This window comes from Zootermopsis nevadensis, unplaced genomic scaffold (genome assembly GCF_977971745.1).
Source record: "Zootermopsis nevadensis isolate Lab colony 2312 unplaced genomic scaffold, Znev_1.0 Znev_ptg000019l, whole genome shotgun sequence".
In the NCBI taxonomy this organism is placed as follows: domain Eukaryota; kingdom Metazoa; phylum Arthropoda; class Insecta; order Blattodea; family Termopsidae; genus Zootermopsis; species Zootermopsis nevadensis.
The window spans coordinates 10,773,352-10,797,613 of NW_028259151.1; the positions used below are offsets into that span (position 1 = coordinate 10,773,352).

Below are 24,262 nucleotides of genomic sequence, written 5' to 3' on the forward strand. Positions count from 1 at the left end.
TAGAGAACACAGATTTGATCATAAATGAGTACAAATTTAAATCTTTAAAATATTCCCAATTACACAACAAAGGTTCATAATGGTGAGTCTGAGATAATCTTGGAGATACAGGTGACAATAAGTAATATGAGTTGTAAGGCGTATTCCAACATAGTATACATACATTAAAAATGTCTTGCTTCAGAATTATCAGGCCCCACTGTTTATGATTTTAATGTATTTCAAAGTTAATCACACTACAGGCATCACATTGATTGCCTCACAAACTAGTAACCTTTGTGTCTGTTTAAACGCTCACCCTATATAAACAGAGCTGATACCTGAAAAATTACTATCACACTCCACTTCAAGACGAAGCCTGCACACAGACAGTCTGTATGCGGTCATTACTACCAACTGTAAATTTTGCTGCAAGAATTCAAAACAACACTAGCGCAGCAACAGGAAAAATTGTTGTGGATACTGTACGATTCAGCTCATCTTTTATATCTCTCATAACAAATGGACTATCATACATACATGTATCTTTATTACAGTCAATGGATTATTAAGTTAGTCACATGATGATGGATAGGATATGGAAGAAATAATAACAATACAATACATTTATACAAGTACAATTCAAACTCTTATCAAGATCTGACAAAAAATAAATAAAGGTTTCACATAAAGCAATGAAACATTACAAATACATCCACCCATTACATACACTAGATAAATTATACTACCCATTTATATTACATAGACAATTAAAAATTTATAAACATCATGACTTGTTTGTGAATAATAGAAATCCATCAACAGAGTAAAATGAGTGTGTAATGTAGTATCTCGTTAAAGCTACTCCAAACTGTGCCATTTTATTTATCAGACCACATATCTCTAAGAATGCAACAGCACAATAAATTCCATACTAATCTTACTGCTTACCATTAGTCCAATCCATGGCAACTTCACTCCATGTAAGTTCCATCTCCTCAGTAGTATTGTAAGGATCAAGAGACGCATGTAACAGTACCGTCATTTGGCGGACCCACATGGTCAGACGTCCGTGGAAAAGGAGCCTCATTTTGTCCCAGAATGGCAATGGCGGACTTGGATCTTGTGAAGGTGTCAATATTTTCTCAAAGCCTATAGTGAGGAATAAAATGTCAGCCACCAGTTACACACGCCTTATTTATTTTACATTTCTTAGTCATAAAACCATAGGAAACTTACTAAGATTGCACTGAGCTATAACGGGCTCCCAGCATGGACCAAATGCATAACTGTAGTGTTCAACTTCACAATTTAAATCATGGTAGAACTTGAGCGAAGTCATGCTTCTTTCAACCGTGGCATCTCCCCAAGGTTCGCCCAACTCTATCACAACACCACGTTTTGCTGGAATCATGAAATTTTAAAAAGGTACAAACTACCAAGAAACAGAATTGCAGTAACTCTGAAACTATACTCTCAATATCTGGAAGCTGGGTACATTTTTGGAAATAACTTCTTGACTTTCTCTTATTCCATCTGTTTCATTACATCTCTTCAAAAATAATGGAGAAAGTCAGCTCTGAGAAGAGACCAAAGTTCTTCTAATTGCTCCCATATTGGCCAAACATCCACCACACACAACACAGAGCATCCCACTGCTCCAATATCCTGAAGGAGAAATACTGAGGTGAAGCCATTATTTAGTCAGCTCCTCTTGAAGATGGGGGCATCAAATGGGAGTTCAGCTCACCACAACACAGTGACACTTGCACAGTTCTACTTATCATTTGAATCACGCCTGCTGTCTTCGCCAGGTTTCGTACAAGATGGCCTTAACACCTGACTTCACTTTTGCTGCATGATCAGTGCTTAGGTGACAGTTCTTGAAAACAAAATTACACTCTCAGACAGCCAAAATAAAGAGAAACTTGCACCTTGTAGCACAACTAATAGTTCAATTAACAATGTAACATTCTGACCTTGCATTATTATACATTCTTTGCATAAAGTACACAGCAAGAATGCATTATAAGCCGGTAGTGTCTGTCCGGCCATCCAGTTGATTCAACTCGAGAACCACTGGACGGATTTGGATGAAATTTGATGTGGAGGTTGTGCTATTCTGCAAGACCTCAAAATCATACTTTTGAATATCCTATGAGTGGTGATAACAAAATGATGAATAAGGAAAGTCCTGAGGTAGACATTTTAGTGCTGCAATCTGGAGTCCAAAATGAGAACTACCGAACAAGGCGGATTTAATGCCTCTAAATATACAACGCAAAGAATGCACGAGGATAGCATGTGTATTCTGGTGTGGAATGCTTCATAAACAATGGGAGACTGCTTTGATGCAAAGTAATGTTTGAGAATGCACCATGTTTGCACGTGTACAGCTTTCATGCAACCAGAATGAGAAGTGGCCTTGCAACCAGGGTGACTCAACTTGAATAAGACAACAATAAGCCAACCCGTAACAGACATTTGGACATGGGAAGTGCTTGTCTCTGAAAAGTGCTCACTGAGTGGCAAAACAGCTGAAATTATGGCTCTACCTTATTTCAAGCAGTGCATAAACAGCAACAATGGGATATGGCTGCAAGAATCCAATACTGTCACTGATTATACATAGCTTTGTGCATGAAGGAGTTCATGCGTCATAGTAAGGGTCACATTTTAAATGCAACACTCCATATAACTAAAAACATTATATCTATGGTTTGATTCACAATAATAAACACATCAGCAGGAACAGTAAAGAAGATCTCTGGGACAACAGCATGGCTCACTACCTCTCCGTGTAGCTTCCTGCTCAGCTCCCACAAGTCTGCCCCAGATGTGTAAATCTTTGATGTCCAACAGCGGTTGTGGAAAGTCTCTCAGCTGAAACTTCCATTCCTTGCAACTTGCACACACTGAACGACACCACAGGGTTGTAAACTCCAGACCCTCTTCTGGCCATGGGCTGCAACAGACATGTAGTGTGCTGTAACTGTGAGTCAAGAGCACCATTGGATTACACACATTTGTGCCATTTATAGTATAACATGGCTGTACTATCAGCAGCAACATCTATGAATACAGGACTGGTGCATTATACCACTAGTGTTTCTACAATCCACTATGACAAACTTGCTGACATTTCAGGAACCATCTCTGTCCTCATCTTCAGGGTGCGAGATGCCCTGATCCACCATTTTACATGGCTGACAGTACGAGAGGATTTTATTAAAACATAATGGAACATACAGATGACCCATGCATGTATTATATCAATGCTCAGACTCTACATGGCAATAACAACAGGTCATGTGAAAGAGGGATAATCTGTCATAACCCAAAAGGGTATAGAGGATGACAACTGTCACTACTGTAAATGACCAACTATTTCCTCAATTAGTTCAATTTTAATTAATATGGTCAGTCCTAACCTGTCAGGATCTATTTCTGTCATAGTATTCATAACATTCTCTGCACCATGCACAGACAGATCAGCCAGTGTGAGAATCTCAACATCATTCATAAGCCATGCAAAGAGTCTGGTTCTGGCAGGTGCAGCACGACACATCTGCCTAGATCGCTGAACATAGATCTCTGTGTTCCGCTTGCTAAGACTTGCATACAACTCTTCCACTTTGCCTGCTGGTAGCAGCAGATGAGCCTTGCAAAGTTCAGCAACCTTCACATCCAGCATTTTCTGCCTTTTCAGACTCTCCTTATATTCATCTTCCAGCAACTCGTAATTGTCTCGAAGGCGCACCTCAAATGGGTCATCACTCATCTCAAACAGGAACTCCTTAACCTGGTAAGAAGAAATGCACATTAGCCCTACATCTTTCTCTATACAGATATATAAATAATACAGTACTTTAACATAAATCCCTTTCCTGAGAAGTTAGAAGTTCCTCAACTGGTCAAGGAATTCACCACTTTTATTAAGCTCAAAGGTTAATTATCATGCCCACAAAAATCCACCACTGGACACCGGTTGAACACTCTCTGCCCTTTCATGTCCTACATCTCTAAAGCCCAGTTTAGTATTACTGCCACCTATACATAGGTTGCACAAGCAGTCTTGCAGTTACCTGACCAAAATGCTGAACAACTTCCGCATCTTCTTATATGTGCTGTATGCCCCAGCCACCAAACACTCCCTGACTTAATACCATTAACATAAAAGCAAAAACCGAAGCCCCACCCTATGCCAAATCAATCCACTTCAAATTCTTACAAATTCTTTCTCACAGATCCAGTTTAACAGCAACTTCCAACACCCTTCTCAGGCTGAACAGTGGCCTAGAGACCAGACTACTTCACAATTAGTTCTTCAGTCACTAAATGACAGTGGTATAGTCACCGCTTCCTAGACTAAGCACGAAGCCATACACATTTTTTTCTTTTACAAATCAAAACTAAAAGTGAATTACTTAATGCTGAAGATTGTCTACCTTAATGAGTAGATCCGGTGGTAGAGGACTATCTGACGTAAAAGGCTGCCTTTGTTTCTTATGCACCAACTTCAGCCACTTCACAACACTCACAAGCTCATTCTGAATAGCCTCAGAAAAATTGTGTTCATACGGAAAGCAGGCTTTTAGCGAGCTGATGGTTAAGTTCCTGTAAGAACAACTGTATTGAATAGTGTTGTAAAGAGGCAAGAACTTAGTTACAACATGAATCAGTCTATAAGTCATGAGTGCAACTCAGCCATTAACAAATTTAATCAAAGTGCTGTTTGTCTGCCAACCGATCCGGAGCCCACGACGTGCAGTGCTCATCTTGCAATGAGAGAATTCCTTTTGTGTACACAAATTAAAAAGAACTCTTCTCTCTACCAAATTTATTTCACTTCTGCTCTTGTTCAGTTTACAGCAATCACATTTGTTTTCTGTTATATCCAACATGTCAGTTATCTGCAGACCCATCTGTAAAAACTTCTATTAAAACATAAATGAACTGAAAACTTTGAAATGTGGTGAAGCACAAAAACTGGTGCTACTGCCAGAGCTATGAATATATTACCTACAAAGACACATAATATTTCTCTTCAAGATCCTCAAATCTGAAAATATTATTTTGACACAAAGGAAGCATTTCTACACAATTACAGCTTTCCTTATTCGACAGACTCGCACATTTAGCTTATAAATGGTTTCAAAACCAATTAACTTAGTAACTGCATTCATGACTTGTAATAGTGCAACTGCAACTGCACATTTTCTGTCTATATATTTATTCCATAATGAACTCTCAGCTAAATTATACAATTTTTATATTTCCCAACAAACAAATTTATCTACTTCTTTTAACTCTTTTCCATTTACTTTCACTGTTGTGTTTTTCCCCTCCATTTCTCAAGTTTTAACAATACTGATTCCTCTTGGTCTATTTCCAATCCACATTCTTGCTTATTCTATTCCACTGGGTCAGTCTTGTCTCTAGTTCCTTCACATCTTCCTTTCTCTCTCTCTCTCTCTCTCTCTCTCTCTCTCTCTATGTCATCTGTATGTATAGTATCTTTTAAATCTGACTCTTTCATAGTTTCTATGTTTTTCTTACAGACTTTGTTCACTGCAACATTAAGTAACGCTGGTGGTAATAAACTTACTTGCCTGACTCCTGATCAGGTCTCAAACCATTCCTTATTCGTCTTAACATGATCTGTAGTCTCTCCATACGTATTTTTCACTTTTCTCAGATCTTGTGTCGAGTTTAAGAATGAGTAGGAACTATACCACATCTCTTTTCCCACCCCCCAAGCGCCTACATGGCACACAGTGGGACAGCTTTACTTTTTACTTATTTTACACAAATATAAATTACATATACATAAAACCACATGATGCAGCTGACAAAACTGGCTACAAACAGAGAACTGCAGATATACTAGAAATTAATGACTGACAGAATAACTTTCGTAGGGAATTTCCACATACCAAATTTTTTACATATCCGTATAAAACACAAGGGATATAATATGATTTGTATGCTCCTGCATGAACTTACCAAGTTATATTCCAAGGTAAAATAAAACCTTCGGTATTCTTCCTTTCAAGTCTAACTTCTTCACTGTCCAAAATCTTTGCTACTTGGAAGTCATCTATAGAGAAAATTTCTTTATTGTCTATGGCTATTCTCACTGACATTGCCTGTATTGCAAGATTTTCTCTGTTCATTGTACCTATTATGTAATCTGTAAAAAAAAAAAACCACACTCAATCACCACTTAAAAATTGCAGGAGTTAACCACTTCAACTAGCCACACGTTAATTTAATTCTTGTATACGTACTGACACACCTGCTTTCATCTTTATCACTCATAGAAAAATCAAGCATAAAACTGAATAATCCACCATAATTAAACATTTATAATTTGACTTCTGTGTTCTCTGCGACAAAGTAAAAAACATATAAACGTCATGTCTGCTCATGTCACTCCATCCTCTCTGTATTGACCAAAGCTGCCTCTACTATCAGTTTCACTAACATACGATTCCAAAATAACAGCACATATCAAAAAATATATCTTGAGGGAATAGTGAGTTGCTGTGCTTTTATCTGTTTCTATTTTTTTTTAAACTGGTGAATTTCATAAAAAAGTTAAATGGCACTTCACAAGGAGATTGAAGTTTTCACAGTTAGTAGTAACACTGTCACCATGTGTTTGTTGGCATGCCTCTCAATGGATGGGGCACAGACAACTGTTTACTCAGACATCCTGACACAAGCTGCAGATTCTGGAATACAGACTTTCTTCTCCTTGATTAGACGGAGGCACAAAGGATGGGTTAACAGCACCCTTACAGACTACCAGCTATAAATATCTCCAGGAACAAAGTACACATACAGCCAGTGTAAAAAATTACACAAAATGATGAAGATAGTTATGAATCACCTATTATGACAAAGGTGTCAGAAAAGTTCTCTCAATTTATGGAACGTTTCTCATGACCACTTGACGGTGCCAATGAACTTGTTTACTATAATGAAAACCACTAAGCCATACCCATTCTATTGCAGCACAACTGTTACCAGCCCATTTAATAAGCTTTAAAACAGAAAACACAAGACAGAAACCATTACAAATAAAATACACTATATGAGAGTGCAGGCACTGCATTCACTAGTTGCAGAATTATTTTGCACGTTTGTCATTTGACACACACATCCAGGTAGCTCGGCCAGTACTGTGACTGACGACTGGACGACCAGGTTCAATGCCCGACAAAGGCTGAGGATTTTCCCCCTCTACCCTGTGCGTCCAGACTGGCTCTGGGGCCCACCCAGCCGAATGTCCAATGGGTACCGGGATCCTTTCCTAGGGGTAAAGCATGGCTGGGATGTTCTGCTGACCACTCACCCGTATCTAGTGCCGAGGTTAAGAATGAGCATGAGCGATACCTTCTCCCCCCCCCCCCCCCCCCCCAAAGCAATCACATATTTTTTTACCACTGACTTTTCTTACATACAATCCATGTAGTCATTTACCATTCTCACACAACATGTGCTTAACTTACTCCTTCATGTAAATAAACAATTAATGCAAACATACAGACCTGAAGTAAAATCCATACAGTGTCTAGATGAAATTGTGATTCCAAATCTCACTTGACCCTTCACCTGTAAATTCAAGCTCTTGTGCATAGGATTATGGATCCTGGACTTGTGTACATTGAACTCACCAGATAAAGCTGAAAGGGCTGCAAAGTAAACACAGTTAACAGAATAATTCAAATCATCGTACTGAAAACACAACATGGATTGAAAACTAGCTGAAATTTAACATGTTGCGTATCATAGACACTTGAAGAACCATTGTTTTCCCACCTAGAATAAGGCGCAAAACTCAAACATTTATTTGTAAGAACACACATAAAAGAAGTTCTTGCTTTCTGTTTGCATAATCGTTGAGTGTGAAACACAAAGTTTCCATTTCCGTCCATCCTCCCACAATTTCAAACCAAAAAACATTCCATACATATTTCTATATATATATATATATACCTTTGATGCCAGATATAAATTCACCAACTTCTTGAATGAGTGTTAGTAGTTTGAGGTGCAAATTGGTACTCCACTGAGCCTGCACTTCATCCAGCAGCTGCACTCTGAGATCAGACTTCTTATGCACATAAGTGACCCTTGCCAGCTTTGTGTGTCCCACAAATGGCTGCAACAGCACAGCACATAATGTTCCTGAGAGAACAATTTCAAAGATAAACTGAACAACTGCGATCCTTTGTAAGCACTTAAAGGCAAATCACAACAGGAAATACATTCAGACAGATAAATATGACACTCAACAGAAATGTTCTTTTTGTAGGGCGCAAGAAGACAAAAGGATTCTGACCTAAATGATCACATTTTCCAAAGGTAATTGGCTCTTAATTTTCTCATAAATGCAATTTTGCCACATTTTCAGAGGACTTATTAGTTATAATGACAAGATATGAACATGTACTCAGTTTTCAGTATGATTACTTGTAGATCATCTTCCTTACTAGCATCTAATAGAGCATGAAATAGAAGCTAATGTGTCACATTCAATTCCAATCCTTTCCAGTTTTCTAGGACATTCCTCATGGTATGTTCTAAATAAAACTTGTAAAGCACTGGCAGTAAAGTATGAAATGATGCAACAAACAAATGGTCAACCCACATGGACTTCACTACATGTTTCTCTTAAACACATTTTAATTAACCCAACCAGTCTCACAGGTTTAATGATTCCATGACACTGACGACTTACCTTCACTTCTTCAGACCTCAGACATGTGTATTGGGTTTTAGTTGGACATATGGAAGAAAGTTTCGCTCCTTCAAGAGCCATCACTGTGTTTGATGTCATATTCTCAATGGATGCAGAGTCAACTCTTACCATAACACAAACTGAAAAATGAAAAAAAAAATATACATTTAAAAACATACTAACCTAACAGCACAGCAAATTGGACAAATGTAAATTTAACTTTCACTTCCTCTGTGTCATTAATTAAAATTGTAACACCTTATAATTAAACTAATATGTGTTCTTTTTGTTGGATTTATTAATGACACACCATTATGATTAATCATTTTTCTTGACTCTCAGTTTTGTTGCTCTTTAAATGACACTTGTAATAATGGTTCTCATCTTTGCATGCAAAGGGACCACATGGCTTCATCAGTACTCTGTGTTCTACTACGCAAAGGAAAAGGAGATACGATAGACTCCGATTATCCAGGGCAAATAAACAAGGCTCTATGTGTTTTAAACAAAAATTAATTTAGTAAACCATTTGTAAAAGTTAGAACATTTAAAAAGAAAGGAATTAACACAACAATGATACATTATTTAATGTATTAACATAAATAAATTTTTGTTAAAACCTGAAGATTATGACAACAGAAATTTATTACTATCCATTAGGATCTTTTTTAAAAAATAATTGGTGTGTGCTGTATTAAATGTTATATAAAAGCCTTTCTGTTACTAGTAAATCTTCAAAATTTTAAGTAGTGTATGTCTTACGTATTTGTTACATTTGCACATTTTTCTTTCATTTTTGCGTATTAGCCAGGAAAATATATTTCCCAATCAGTTCAGATAGGAGTCTACTTATCTGAAAATTCTTGAAGTTCAAAACTAAACAACTGAATAAAGATCATGATTTGTTTTCAATCTCATCTAATAATTTGAGTCTTACACATGCTTAATAATACACACACATGTACACTAACCTCTTTTATCAGCAATAAAGAAAACATTAACATTTCTTGAAGTGACATTTATGATGCAGGATTCAAAACACTTCACAACATCCATTTTACTGCTAGTGGCTGCCTCTATGGTTGCTGAAACACCCTTCTGATAAGACCGACTTCTCCTTATTGCATCTTTGTACTCATGGATGCACCTGCACATAGCAAAATACATATGCAGGGCATTATCCAGCAGCCCATGAAAGTGTGACAAGGTTGAGAAGAAGAACAAAAGTTTGGGTGCACAAACTGATATTCATAGATATGTTCAGTGTTTTCATCATTGTACGTGCGTGCATATGCAGAACGCATGCACATGTTCACATCTACTAGACATGTCAAAGAGGAGATATATGGCGATGAGGAAATATTGTCCACTTTAGACACTAGTAATGAAATATATGAGACTTTAGATCTAGTGGCAGTAATTATGAAGTAAGCAATGCTTCATGCTGGTAAAAGAAGCATTCACAAGGTACAAATTCAGTTTCATAAATCATCTTCTTTCAATTAGTTCCTGTAACTCCTAAGTGGAGCATAGGGCATCATAAATTATCTTCTACTTTTATTATTCTGAATAGTTCATGCACATTTCATAAGAATACACACTTTTACAAAAATATTCCACTTACAAACACAGAAAAATCACCTTGGGAGGGTCAATGACTTTCCACAATTCAGTATCAATTTCAATTTAAATAACACCTTATATATATATATATATATATATATATATATATATATATATAAATTAAAAATGCTTAGCTTCAAAATAGCACAATTTGTTATTAATCACCTATTCCAAAATATGCAATTTAAATGCATAGGGTATTGTTTCTAAGTATCTACTCCCATCATATACTTACAATAAAAAACAAATGAAAACTTTCGCAACTGGACATTCTGCCATAAATGAATTACCTGAAACCTTGAGTGATGAATTGTCCAAATGGTGGACTCCATTCAAAACGAACTGTGTCGAGCACAGAACTGAATTTTAATTGAGCAGTGCCTTGACTACTCAGCTTGACCAGGAACACACCAAGAAACAAAGGAGTGCCCCAAGTGTGGTACTTCTTCAACACATGTGTGTCATATCCTTGTGAAAACTTCCCCAGGTTGCACCAGAGAGACTCGACTCGTAACTCCGTACTCCAGCGACATCCTCCTAGCAGCAACCCCAGAAATGGCCACTTATACCCATATTCTACAAAAATATGCAGAACATATTTTAATATCTGCATTACACACTTCTCTACAGCAACAAAATATCAGAAGCAAGACCACACAATATAACTATACAGAATTATTCAAAACACTGTACACCATTTCAAACATTTATTCCACAAAATACATGATAGAAGCACAAAACAAAATCTACAAGGATGCAGCAAACCATAAGTTTTGAATACAACATCCAAATATCTGTAGTTCTTGCAGTGCTCAGTAGAGTCGTTGATGCACTGCCTGTTAAAAAATGACTACGCATGTCAAGCAAGCCAAGTGCGTTCTCTGGTTCAGTGAGACTAAATAAATTGTTACAACATACAGAAGGTACAGAATCAGTTTCACAAGGAACCTCCAACAAAGAGAAATATTTAAAAAATTAAAGTAGGTTTTGGAGACTGGATGTTTGTATAGTGACAAAATCCCCCAGTTGATGAAACTGTTGAACAGATGTAACTCGCTTGTTAATACGCAAGTCTTAATAGCAACTGCTCAGTCTCCAACATCATGGTTGATGTGGGAAATAGCCATGAGTCCCCAGCACATTTTCCAACCTGTCAATATAATGCCTCTCCCTTACTGGCATGGAGGTCATTCAGAGGGCAAACAATCTGAGGAGTCATTTGTCCCACTCCAGATCTCAGACCTCGTTCCTCAACCTGTTGAATGATGATACACCTGTACCTGCTCTTTCTGAGGTCTGTTCCCCTTCTATTCTGCATCAGAGATCTGTGAAAATCTGATGATGGGGTTCAACATTCTGCGAAGTTTGGAAACCATTATTTGGGTGCAACCACATCCTCAACCTCTGGATCCATATCCCCTGATGCTTTGGCTATTACTTTAGTCTCCTGGAATTTGAGCCAATGCCCAAACTAAATGTTACATTCCACTACCGCACATTTTTCCGGTTCCCAAACATGTTTCAATGGATCGACCTGTCCATCCTATGCACTCTTTTTCACAATCACAAGGTCTACTCCATACTCCTGGGACATTCAGCCACAAGTCATCTTTCACTGGTTTCAACAAAATTTTATCATTTTGATGAATGCATGACAGGTGGTGCGCATAAAAAACCTCTAGACACAAACTTGAAGGTACCTCATCTCTACGTTCTACATTTCATGGTTGCACAAATTATGGGTTTCAAGCAATAAATATCCAAAGAGGTGTACAATACTGAAAAACTCTACTTAAGCTTTACCACAAACTCAGGAAAATATTGGACTAGTAGCTTAAATTAGGTCACTACCACTACCTTCCTCACTTTCTTTCATTAACCAATCATATGACAGCACAAATTCTGAGTTACTGACAGTGCTGTTAAACAAACCACAAACAAACAACCAAGATTTCCCAAATAGGCACAGAGATACATTGGAACGTACGCACAGAAATAGGACATGGTAATCTTGAAGGCACAGGGCTAGCAGGAAATATGATATGTGAAAATTAAGAAATATTCAACTATTACCTACTGACTCTAACCATGGCCTTGTGTGGGCCTATGACGATTACTATTTGCCATACCTGGTAACTGCAAGTTCACTGGAAACACGCTCACTACATGCACTTTCACATTACACTGCACTGTTCCTTGAGTCTGAGATTAGGACTGTACAAGCACAGACAATATATGATCACATGCACTTCCTAGCAAGCAATGTGTAGGGATGATGTAAACAATATAACACTGTCCCCATGCAATCAAAAGACAGTCAAAGCAAACAGAGATTCAAATACTAAGTAAATGCACAACTAGGTCTGCAATAAAGAGACAGAAATGTTAGTTACCTCGTGCATCTGAGTGTTTCTCAAGCATAAATTTTGTGTCTGAATGGCTGAAACCAACCGAGGCACAGTGGGCATCTTCTGACAGCCGTATTAAAGCAGACACAGCCCACAGCTCCACAAGGCCTTTTATTTGGCACTGGCTAACCACACTATCCAGCCAAGTTCTTGCAGGACCCGCAGTTTCTCGTCTTAGTAAGACCACCTCGTCTTCCATTTCCTGCACAAATGACCAAGTGTGTGAACAGAATTCAAAATTACCAAAGTGTTAAAGTTACATGTCATAAATGTTAAAATAAATAAATGATTTGCCTACATAAGAATCAGAGTTAATATTTACCTGTGCATTATAAATGTTGGGAAAACTTGTAAGAACCCAGGAATAAATGTCCTTGTGACTGTAGGTAACAGTGAGGGTGTCGAGACGAATGTACGTGTTCAGAACGGCATCCTGCAACTGGAATGGACAACAATGCATAGAATCAGATACCTATTCATCTTGGTTGACAGAAAATTAATAATAACAGTGATGATGGTGTCAGTTTTTGTTTCTTATGAACAGCCAACTTGCTGACGTACCATTGCAGCTAGAAACAGGAAATATAATGTTGAGAGAGAAACTTCTCTGTATGACAGAAGAATTCTGTTCTGGATTTTGACCCCAGGTATGGCCTGTTCAGTGCCTGCGCCCTCCTCAATAAACTAAAATAGTCCATTTCTGAGGTGAGGATACATGAAATATACCAGCATGGAAAATGTGTAAATCCTGGAGGATATGTTTACAAGAATCACAAACCAGCCTCAAGAAGTCACCTCTCATCTGCATACTTCCTGTAATTATGCTACATTTACCAGTGTTGTTTCTAGTTAATCTTGCTGCAAATTTCAAATGCATTTAAACTACATTACTACATACATACCTTGCTATCAAATGCCAGCTTCCTGAGCAGTAGTATGGTTTCCTTGTTGCATTTCACACTCAGTTCATCAACTTGAACTTCAACAGCTAGGAATATCTGCGGCAACATGTCAACCACTACAAAGAATCAGATATTCAAACACAAAAACATTATATAAGAATACATGGGTGCAGATAAAATATCATACAACACTTCATTAAGAATTCTGTGCCAACAAAGCATACTGTGGATCTATATACTTTTACAGGATCAGTAATTGCACATGGGTTCTCATTCAAATTGGATTTATTCTACGCATTACTACAATTAAAAATTTGTCTTGAAATAATGTTGTCAGTCCATAAATCACAGTTGTAATAATGGTCCTCTCGTGCTCCAGGCTAAATACTTCTTGTTCACTGTACACCTGTCTACCGTCATCATCTTCACAGCTTGTTTAGTAGTGGCCGCCGCTCAGTATTTGCACCAGCAAAGACTGTCATTCAACTGAAGTCCATCTCTCTTGAATCACAGCAACAACACAATATTTGCAACGCATCCAGCATGCACACTTTTATGAGAAGAGATGTTCTGAGACAGCATTCCAATTCTCCACTGCTTTCCAATTATTCTTTGAATGTCCTACGATTCTAGGTAAATCTGGCTCCTCTGAGGTCACTTGGGAATGTTCAAGAACAGAGTATGGCATTCTAAATGTCTCTTGTCCCTCTCTCGCCTTCTCCCAGGGTGACAAAGCACACAGATATTTCTTGCCTATAGTTCAGCTCTAGTGGTTGTTACTGGCATCAGCTGGCACTAATAACAATTTTTAATGAGTTTCATAATATCTCAATCATGTGAAAGTGAGAGGTGCACCAAGACCTAAAAGCTTGCTAACATTTCCAGGGAGAACATCAGTTACGTACATTACAACAATAAGGTTACTCACATAAATGTTTAAAAAGAGTAGCAATAAACAATGCAGAATTCATGGCCCTACTCAGGATTTTTTTATATTAGTGCCACTGTTTTTAAACAGAGACACTCCCCAGAAACATTGTCCCTTACAACCCACTTGCGTGGGTGTGAACACACTCACTCACTATTTGTTTCTTCCCACAAGCAAAATTTGAGCACTCACTGCCCAAGTTCCTCACTGATTTTGTGTTGGATCTTAAATTTATTTAATCTTTTTCAATATAAGTAAAAGGTGAAAGACTAATACTAACCCTAATGCTAAGGATGTAACTGCATCTTATTTGGATGTTAGAAACATACTACCTTATCTAATGAAACAGAAGTTGATATAAGTTGATGAAGTTGAATAATGATATTCAACCACATGTGATTAACAACTGGAACACATTTGAAAAATAAAACAATATTGGGTATGTTTAAAGATTTTTTTTTCTGAACAGGTGGTGAAACATATCAATTATCTATGAGCTTACAGGGATAAAAAATACTTACCGAGTAACAAATGAACTGGTTTTTTTTCAGGAAAGTTTTATGTTGCCAACTCAGGAATTTATGTATGTGTTATAGTTTCTGCAACAACCCAGAACTGACAAACAAATGTGCATAAGTACTGTCAAAACTCTTTTCATTACCTTTTGTTTCTACTACGCCAGTGCTTGGTGGACAAAAATGTGTATCAATCTGAAAACACTGCAGAGTGGCACTGAAGTCCGTATGACTATCCCTCATTCCTGTTAAGACTGAGTCTTCAATTCTGAAGTTGAAATTCTGTAAAATAAAAAGCTAAATATCATCACAAATTCAAACATTTCATGAATTCGCCTACACACAGTATTTCACACATTATTCATTACCTAACCTTTGGTATAATTGGAAAAATCCTTTGAAAAATATCAGCTTCAGCTGAGTACACCAAAGATTTCCCAGGACTTCGATCAACCTCACTTGTCTGCCTTCGTTCCTGGGCAAAATTATAGAAGCCTTCATTGATGACAGCTTTGGTATGATCCATTCCCACATAAAGTTTCTGAAAGTGTACAAGACCTTTCATCTTTTGTATTCTGTATGATGACAAGGGAAGGAGACTCTCTTACACTGAATCATAAAAGAATGCCATGTCAACATATGTGTGTGTGAACTTCATGAATTACTACTACTAATGAGTGCTAATCCTACCAATAGCAATAGCAGGGTTAAAAAAATTGGTCTATAAAATGGAGATTTTTTATTTTCATGATAGGATATCGTGTGTCTGTGTGCGCGTGCATGCATGGAAAGGAAGAAGCAACCCGTATCAGAGGTGCCAGGGGACCAACAGTGAAGATCACAGAAGACAAAGAAAATGAAAGTTAAGTGAATAGGGAAAGGAAAAGAAAGCAATATAATTCAAGAACTGGGAGGGGACAAGGGCGAGGAGAGACGAAACTGGCTGGGGCCAGGCGAGAGTCCTGGTCTAGCAGCCATGTCAGGACAAGCACTGTACATATGGCAGAGATTCTTATGTCCTCTGAGGGAATGGATGTGAGGCTTCCATGACTGGCTCAGGATGACATCATTCTCCCTGTTCCTGCTGTCTGGGTTTAACTCCATCTCAATGGCCCTCCTGATCATTCAGTCAATGTATATGAATTTGGTGGAAAGGATGCTGGTGTTCTAGAGTTGGATTAGATGGCTTAGGCTAATGCTGATCCAGATGGATGAATGCTGATTACTCATTGCCCTGAAGATCGAGGCAGTAAGCACCTCTGACATGTTTGTCAATTTCAACAAGATGACACAACACAACATCCCAGAAGAAAGTCATGGGACTGGAACTGGCATAAAATGGTTATGTCCATGCCTAGACAAATGAGATCTGTTCTATCAGTATTCTGTATAAATTTCCTATTTCAGTCACATGTGCTATTTTGTATTCAACTTAGGTGCTGTACTTTAACAACATTATACACAAAATTATGGTGGAGAAAGTGATCAATTGGAAGACTGAGAATGAGATGGATGGATGGATGTTATTAAGATAAAGGTAGATGGAATTGTGTCCAAAAGTTGGGTTTATTAATAGTGGTGTTCAACCTTCAGGTTCTAATGCCGAAGTTAGTTAATGGAAGGAAGTGATTGTGGCCTGTCACAAAGTGCCAATCCCAGCATTTGGCTGGTCAGTGAGGATATTCAATCTCCAGACCAAAATTTGAACGCAGGGTCAGCAGGACTGCAAACTACTCAGCAAATCTTGAACACGTACCTCTACCGATAATGGTCCCTGGGCAATAAGTACTGCTTCCATTGAGATTCCAAATGACAATTCACCCAGACAGGTCTGAGCACTGTCATCTCCCTTCTGTGCATGCCTCAACATTTTTGCTGTAGCAGCTGCTACTGTCACATTGACCAGCAATGTGCGAGCGTTATGGACGATGCTACCGTCAAGATGCACTTCTCCTGCTGTAGCATGCACCAACCATTCTGGGGATTCGGCACGAAGGAACATAGTGTTCACATTGTACACATGAATGGCCATGAACTGTGCAAATGTGATTATCACTGGAGGAACCTTCTTGTTGTAGAAGTTCACTGGTCTACGATCTTCCAGACCAGAAGAGTGTTGCAGATTTTCCGCTTTGCCATCAACTGCTCCCACATCTTTGTTGATACGTACATCTCTCACAACGACTGCTAAAAGCTTAGTCACTTCACTGCTGAAGAAGCTGCTTCGGAAACCAATCTCATCAACGTGCTGTAACCAAAGACGCAATGCAGTAAAATCCTGGATTAAATGAAACCCACTGGAAGACCTCTGTGCTTGCCAGAACATAGAGTAGAAGCAATGAAAATTTATTGCTAACAAATGGGAACTGCTTAATCAGAAAACAGAAATTGTAAACAAGATCACAGTATAAAACAGTCAGCTTCACTGAGCATTCAGTTTTGTTCTATACCATGGCACATGAAATTTATCTAAAAAGCAACATATTTGTTGCAAATGGGAAACAATAAAGACCTGCCAATGACAAAATATGTGGAGAGTACTTTAATGTACTAGTAGAAATATAAGAAAAAACAGATTATGTGTAATTAGTGACAGTGTAGTACAAAATGCACAGCACATGTTTATGCTTGTGATTCAAATCACATAAAATATTGCAATACCATTATAATCAAGTCTTAAATTAATTCCACTAAGCAGAGTCCTTCTTGGGAAGCTAACAGTCGCTAAGTTAGCAAGAAATTCCCACCTTTCATGCAGCAGCCCAAAGGTTTGTTTCTGTGTTCACAAGAGCCCACCACATCTCAGGCACTATGTATCATTTCATGACCTACTCCAGGTCTCCTAAGCTGCTCAATAATACATAACTTGTTTCACTGTGCCCCAAATTTCAGCTGTGAGAGCTGTTCCTCACCAAAGACTCAGACACATTCAAACCTTTCCATCAGGAAAAGTTACAGACCACACACACATCAAGAATTTCATTCATGTTGTAGCAAGCTACATTGCACAACCAATCACCAGTCACTGTTTAAATGGATTAACACACACATTAAAGTTCAGTTTCCAAAATGCCTTTCCTTACTTATATACATAAAATGTGTAATACGCTGCCAGCAAATAGGTCAGCATTACAGCTGGACTTGTTTGAATTTAGTCTGTAATTATTACAAAATTTCAATGGTTGCAGGACCCAAACAAAACAAATACGGATAATCTATGTAGTGTGGGGCGTGACGCTAGTAGAACCTTTAGGAACAAGAAAATGGAATATCTGAAAGGAAAAATTATTGAGCTTGAGACAAACTTAATACATATTAGGAAATGACCTTTACTCTCAGCATCAGATAGATGAACATAAACTGTCACCTTCATATCATGGCCACTTCACTCCATAGACAAGAGCACCAAAGCTGGGTGGGCCGCAGAACCATTCTGAACATAGTGACAAGCAAAACGGACCCTTACCCCTGCCAGGAATCAAACTCCAGTTGTCCAGCCCATAGCCAATGTCTATCCTGACTCTCAGCAACTGGGTTGTACCATAAATTATGATCCCTCTTTCAAAATGTTTTCCAAAAGGATAACCAATATAAGAAATGTGCATTGAAACATGTGAAATTGTTTGCTTCCATTAAAGACACATACATTGTGCAACAAAGTTACAATTCAAAGATGGCCATCTTCTGGGTTGTTGCACTGTGAAGTCTTGTAGAAGTTTAGCTATGTTTCAGAGGTGCTTGCTACCTCCATCACTTGGGTAACGATTCCTCCATCAGCACTCTGATAATGGATGTAGCAAGCATCTATAAAACATTGGTAAATCTCTACCACACTACAAGGTACAACAACCCAGAAGACAGCCATCTTCATACTTGCTGCTGTAGGAACCTCAAATCTCACAAGTTAAAACTCACTTTCTGTTTACAAGTAGTATCAAACTATATTATTACCTAAATATCTGTGTCCCATGAAAAGCAATAACAATCTTCTAATGGCAATAGTACACACAGTAGTAAACATACAACTAAATACAGAAATGGGAGTAAACTGAATGTTAAGATTATAATTGGGAACAATTCTTACCACAGAAAACCCACTTTTTGAAATGTGCACATCTTTCAGAGTCAGGTATGGAACTGCAATTCTTCCTATCTGCACTTCAACGAAGAACTTTCTTTTCAGAAGCCAAGCCAAAAGTTTTGGCAATAACCTATACAAAAGACATAGTAACAAATCTTCAGTTGAAGTAATTCAAATGCTCACAAATAAATACTATGGCATAATTTTAAATAAATGCAAAAAAAGGGTTCAGGAATCTACATACAAAAAGAAAAGAAAATATTCATTATCAAATATTACAAAGTAAATATACGCCCTTATTCCATTATATCTGTGTCCTCTACCACATTTTCACTATTGTTAGTAAATTTTAACTAGTCTGTGCAATAGCCACTCCAGGAACACTTTAACAATGTGCATACAAATATGTAACGTGAAAATGTAAAACCAAAATATCTTTATTTGTTGTGGGTGGATGGGATACAACCTGCAAAACTTGTGAAAAAACTTAACAAAATTAAAAGGAAAAACATTTCCACTGCAATACACTTCATGTAAGTTCACTGCTCTACCCAAAACACTGAAATGAAGTATATTCCAGATAAAATGCACACACTGTATACAAAATTATCAGAAGCCAAACTGGTAAAAACAAATATTTTTAATATTTCTGCAGATTAAAATTTGCATTAATGGTTATTGTATTTAGCTAAATCTGTCTGTTTTTGTTAGTTATGCTTGATAGTAGGCCTTAATAGTTCTGGTCCAAATAAGTATAAGATCAACAGTAAATATCTGAATTTCACACTTTCAAATATATTATACTACGGATAAAATTAACCAACTCCATGTACCAGTCCTTCTGAAGAAATTCCCCGCCTTTTACAAAACCCGAACATCCATTATTGTGTTCAAAGCAGGCTGCCAAGTCTGAGGCCTTGTGTAACATTTTGTATCAGGCTGAGCTGTTAACGCTCTGCCTGGCCCCAAGCTCAATGACTTCCCACTATCAGCTATCAGTAAATCTGTTTCAGTATATCCACACATGGTGATTAGGGACCCAAATAACATGGATGAGACATCCACAAAACTGCGTAGGTCATCAACTGTAAGGTTTAGGCAATTTGACCTGTTCTGATTTTCAATGGTAGTTCCTACAGGATAGCAGTCAGACAGCATCTGAGGAATTTATAAAGTTGGGATTCTTAAAAAAATGTTCTAAATAATGAAAAAAATGTAAGAGTTAAGTTTGTTTACAAATACAAGTTGTAACAGACAATGCACTGTTTAACACCTGGTTTCTTCAGTGTACTGTCTCTTCCAAACATGCATTATTATTTTACAATTAATGTTCACTGAATATTATAATCCATTACTCTTTTCTCACCCTACTTTTGTATTGATAATACTCCTACTATATTATGGCAAACCTGATATATAATTTATTAGTGGAACTATATAAAATGTAGCAGTGATATAAACATGCTATGTTTTTGGAGTGGGACTGTTTATGTTACCAACTACTACCAGAAGGAGCCAGACTGCAACTAAGCAAGCCAGAGCAGCAGACAGCATCTTACAATGCTAATTGCAGTGGATAGTTAGAAATTATTCATCCTATTTCATGACACATTTAATACACCAAAAACTGCTTCTTATAAGGTGTTGGTCTGAGCTTCACATGTGAGGGTTATAACGGTCTTATAAGAAACGGTGAAGTTGTCCATGGTGCCATGGAGACAAACAGTGTGGGCTTTCAGAAAGGGAAGTGGAGAGCTCATGCGGACACATGATGGCAATGAGGAAAACTTCTACAGAGTAGTAGTAAATAAAAGCGAATGAAAAAGGCTTGAAGACGAGCATATATGCCCAAAACACGGCATAATAGTGTATCATATACAAGACATTTATTTAGAGTTTATTAATGACACTTTTTAGTAGCTCAGGCTATACAGCAATATATCATCAAATGAAAGGATGTGAAAGGAAGGAGTCACAGCCTACTTTAAGGTATTATCCTGGCATTTACCTGGAGGGGCTTGGGAAAACCACAAAAATACATCAGGATAGCCAGTCTCTAGGCCGAGATTTGAACCCGGGACCTCCAGAATTCAAAGCAGAAATGCTAACTGCTCAACTACAACATTTTCTTTATAAGACATGAAGTAATAATTAATGTGTTAAGTAAAAATGGTAATAATAAACATAATGACCAGAAAGTGGCAACAGCCAACCAAACAATAGTATATTACCTTCAGATTACACCAGCTTTATTTATCGATTTTACTTTCTCAGAGCATTACAATCCAGAAGACCAACACCAACAGGCTAGTTTAAGGAAATAATGAGACCTTTTCTGTAATTCTGCTAGCAGTATCTTGCAGGTTTTTGGCATTGCCAACCTAACTTACCGTGTGCCTATGTACACTAGAATTTTAGTGTATGTAAGTTAATGTGCCACATTTAATTTCATTGGTATGCAAGAAATGAGCTTCATTCGCATTTATAAAGAATATGTACTGTTACCACAACACATGGCACAACATAGAAAATAAAGGTATTTACATTAGGAAACATGGGGCTTGTGCACTAATTTTAGCTTATGGGGCACATTTGGGAAAAAAAAAAAAAAAAAAAGGCTTCCTTATAGGCCAGAAAGGATGAATCGATCAGAAATGGGGGACGACAATAGCCCTGAAGCAGTTAGCCTACCATCATCTCACCTAACCTAACCTTTGTTTTTTTACCTAGCAAAGCAATGTAAAGTACACAAGGACAGTGAAACAAATTTTTAACTCGTTTCAAACATTGCTTTTATTGTACGTTAGAACTTGCTTCGGTTCTCCTATTTATCTACCGGTCAATTCATCATATTCACGTCAGCAATAACCTCTTAAATCGACAGGAAACTGGTTACACCTACCACGACACACTGCAATAAAGCAAAATACAAAGCAAACAAAATGTCGCAAATCCATTCATAATTTCAATTCACACTGTTTAGCCAAATAATATGCACGGCAACAGTAAACAGATATAAATCATCATCTATCATATCACTAACTTGGTCATGACCACAAAGACAACTGACAGACCCATGACATTTTCATGGCTAGTAACGGACTAAATTATCTTTATGCGTTTGGCAAAACTGAGTAGAATTTAATAGCATCTCTGAATTTTAAGTTGAGATATAGCAAGGAGATAGGCCCACAAGTAAAAGTAGACAAACTAAATACATGAGCGTAATGCGGGATCAACATTAGCAACAACGGCGAAATATTATTATAAGTAACACATCATTTGAAAATGTTTCAAAATTTAAGTAACTGGGTACAATAACAAATGCAAATGAGCTCTAATCCTTAGATATAAATGAACGCCATGATGAAATTAAGAGTAGATTACATTCCGCAAATGCTTGCTTCTATTCAGTCCAAAAACTATCATCATCCCGTTTGCTATCCAAAGCATTAAAGATCAGGATATACAAAACAATTTTGCCTGTTGTCTTGTATGGTTGCGAAACGTGGTTTCTTACCTTTAAAGGACGTAAATTAGAACTGCATGGACCGATTATGACAGCTGACCTTGTAGGGAATGAACAGTATGCGGACCACTCAATAAAGGAAGGAAGGAAGGAGTTTCCGTCGGTCAGTACAGTCTGTGTAAGTGCAGCACTATTCAAATCTTAATCGTATTTGAACACTTATGGCAACATCTCGTCAAGCCGTTACATTACGCCACTCCTAGGCACGCTTCGTCACGATTGGTCACGCTTTGTAAATCTTCACGTTTCGACACTTATGATGATCCCTTTTCAAGACGTCAAAGCACGTCACGCCGAGACACGCTTTGTCACTAAGTCACGTTTTAGCACGCTTACGTTATGTTACGTAAGAGTCGGTTAATTTTTGTTAATTTGCAATACTTTCGATGAATTTACGACAGGTTAGGTTAGTATAGGTTGCGTTAAGTTAGGTTTTGTTATGTTGGGTTAGATTAGGTTAGTTTGTTAGATTATGTAACATTTTGAAGATATTTGTCACGTTTCGGCACTTATGGCCAATCTCGTCACGCCGTTACATTACGTAACGCGTAGTCACGTTTTTAAAATCTCGGTGATGTTTTAACACTTAAGGTGTCCTCTCGTCACGCTTTCAATGGAGGTCACGCCTAGTCACGTTTCGTCATAAATATATATAGTTTTAGATAATGGAGTGGACAGCAGCAGCGGTTATTGATGAATCGAGTGATATGTCAGAAAACGATGATCTGTGAGGAGTGGAAGAATTAGAACAGGGCCGAAGAGTTGTGAAGAAGATAACATTTCTAAAACTCACTGCAGTATTAATTTTCTAGTGATGTGTAGTATAGTGAAATCGACTTTCCTGTGTTACGTAACGTATGGTTATGTTTTATTTGGAGTGTACTGTACGCGGCCTGCTGCCACCCCTTCCAGGAAACGTCTGGAAAGTGACTCGCTCCGATGTTCCAATTCACAAAGTTCACAGGCCAAAAACGCTGGAACGCAGTACACAAGTGATTGAAAGAAGGTACCCAGGAAGTTATTTGAACCTAGGAAGGATGAAAGAAGTTGAAATTGAAAATATTACATAACGAGAAGCTGCGCGAATTGTACAGGTCACGTAGCAGAGTGAGGATAGTGAAATTCAGAAGGCTCCGATGGGCTGGACATGTAGCACGCAAGAGGTTGTTGAGGGAGGGGAGGAAAATGTGTATACATTATTTTGGTAGGGAATCCTTATGGAATATGATCACTGGGCAGACCAAGAAGGAAATGGAAGGATAATATTAAGATGGATGTGATGATGGTAAATGGATGGAGTTGCGCGCCCAACAAGAAAAGGTCTGGTAACCCAGTAGCCCTGAGGATGAGAACAGAGATTGCTCTCGAAATGTTGGCAGAAGGTATGGTTTGTTCACCGTTCAGCCACCTGACAATGCTTATAGCCCGAGAATCTGTTATCAACTTCAGTCCTCATACAAAATTCAAGTACGTGTACTTGGGGACGACACTAACAAGTCAGAATGACATTCGTAACGAAATCAAGAGCAGATTACATTCAGGGAGTGT

The 24,262-nt window shown here is 37.8% G+C and overlaps 1 protein-coding gene across 2 annotated transcripts in view; it reads right to left on the reverse strand.

Moving 5' to 3' along the window:
• Positions 1 to 22,275, reverse strand: part of hob (bridge-like lipid transfer protein family member hobbit) — a 48,634-nt gene extending 26,359 nt beyond the window's left edge. Inside the window, exons 1-19 of one of the 2 annotated variants that reach the window (XM_087351316.1) lie at positions 22,088 to 22,275; positions 19,189 to 19,315; positions 16,861 to 17,352; positions 15,478 to 15,645; positions 15,251 to 15,386; positions 13,662 to 13,777; positions 13,082 to 13,198; positions 12,745 to 12,961; positions 10,642 to 10,927; positions 9,700 to 9,875; positions 8,729 to 8,868; positions 7,984 to 8,149; positions 7,536 to 7,679; positions 5,986 to 6,172; positions 4,428 to 4,596; positions 3,411 to 3,781; positions 2,772 to 2,944; positions 1,219 to 1,383; positions 931 to 1,131 (exon numbers count right to left, since the gene is read on the reverse strand). In XM_087351316.1, coding sequence (XP_087207442.1) covers positions 931 to 1,131; positions 1,219 to 1,383; positions 2,772 to 2,944; positions 3,411 to 3,781; positions 4,428 to 4,596; positions 5,986 to 6,172; positions 7,536 to 7,679; positions 7,984 to 8,149; positions 8,729 to 8,868; positions 9,700 to 9,875; positions 10,642 to 10,927; positions 12,745 to 12,961; positions 13,082 to 13,198; positions 13,662 to 13,777; positions 15,251 to 15,386; positions 15,478 to 15,645; positions 16,861 to 17,352; positions 19,189 to 19,315; positions 22,088 to 22,146 — 3,610 coding nt within the window. In that variant the 5' untranslated portion in view covers positions 22,147 to 22,275. The remainder of the gene's footprint in view (positions 1 to 930; positions 1,132 to 1,218; positions 1,384 to 2,771; positions 2,945 to 3,410; positions 3,782 to 4,427; positions 4,597 to 5,985; positions 6,173 to 7,535; positions 7,680 to 7,983; positions 8,150 to 8,728; positions 8,869 to 9,699; positions 9,876 to 10,641; positions 10,928 to 12,744; positions 12,962 to 13,081; positions 13,199 to 13,661; positions 13,778 to 15,250; positions 15,387 to 15,477; positions 15,646 to 16,860; positions 17,353 to 19,188; positions 19,316 to 22,087) is intronic. The other variant, XM_022086573.2, reaches the window with a different exon arrangement.
• Between the last annotated feature and the right edge of the window lie 1,987 nt (positions 22,276 to 24,262).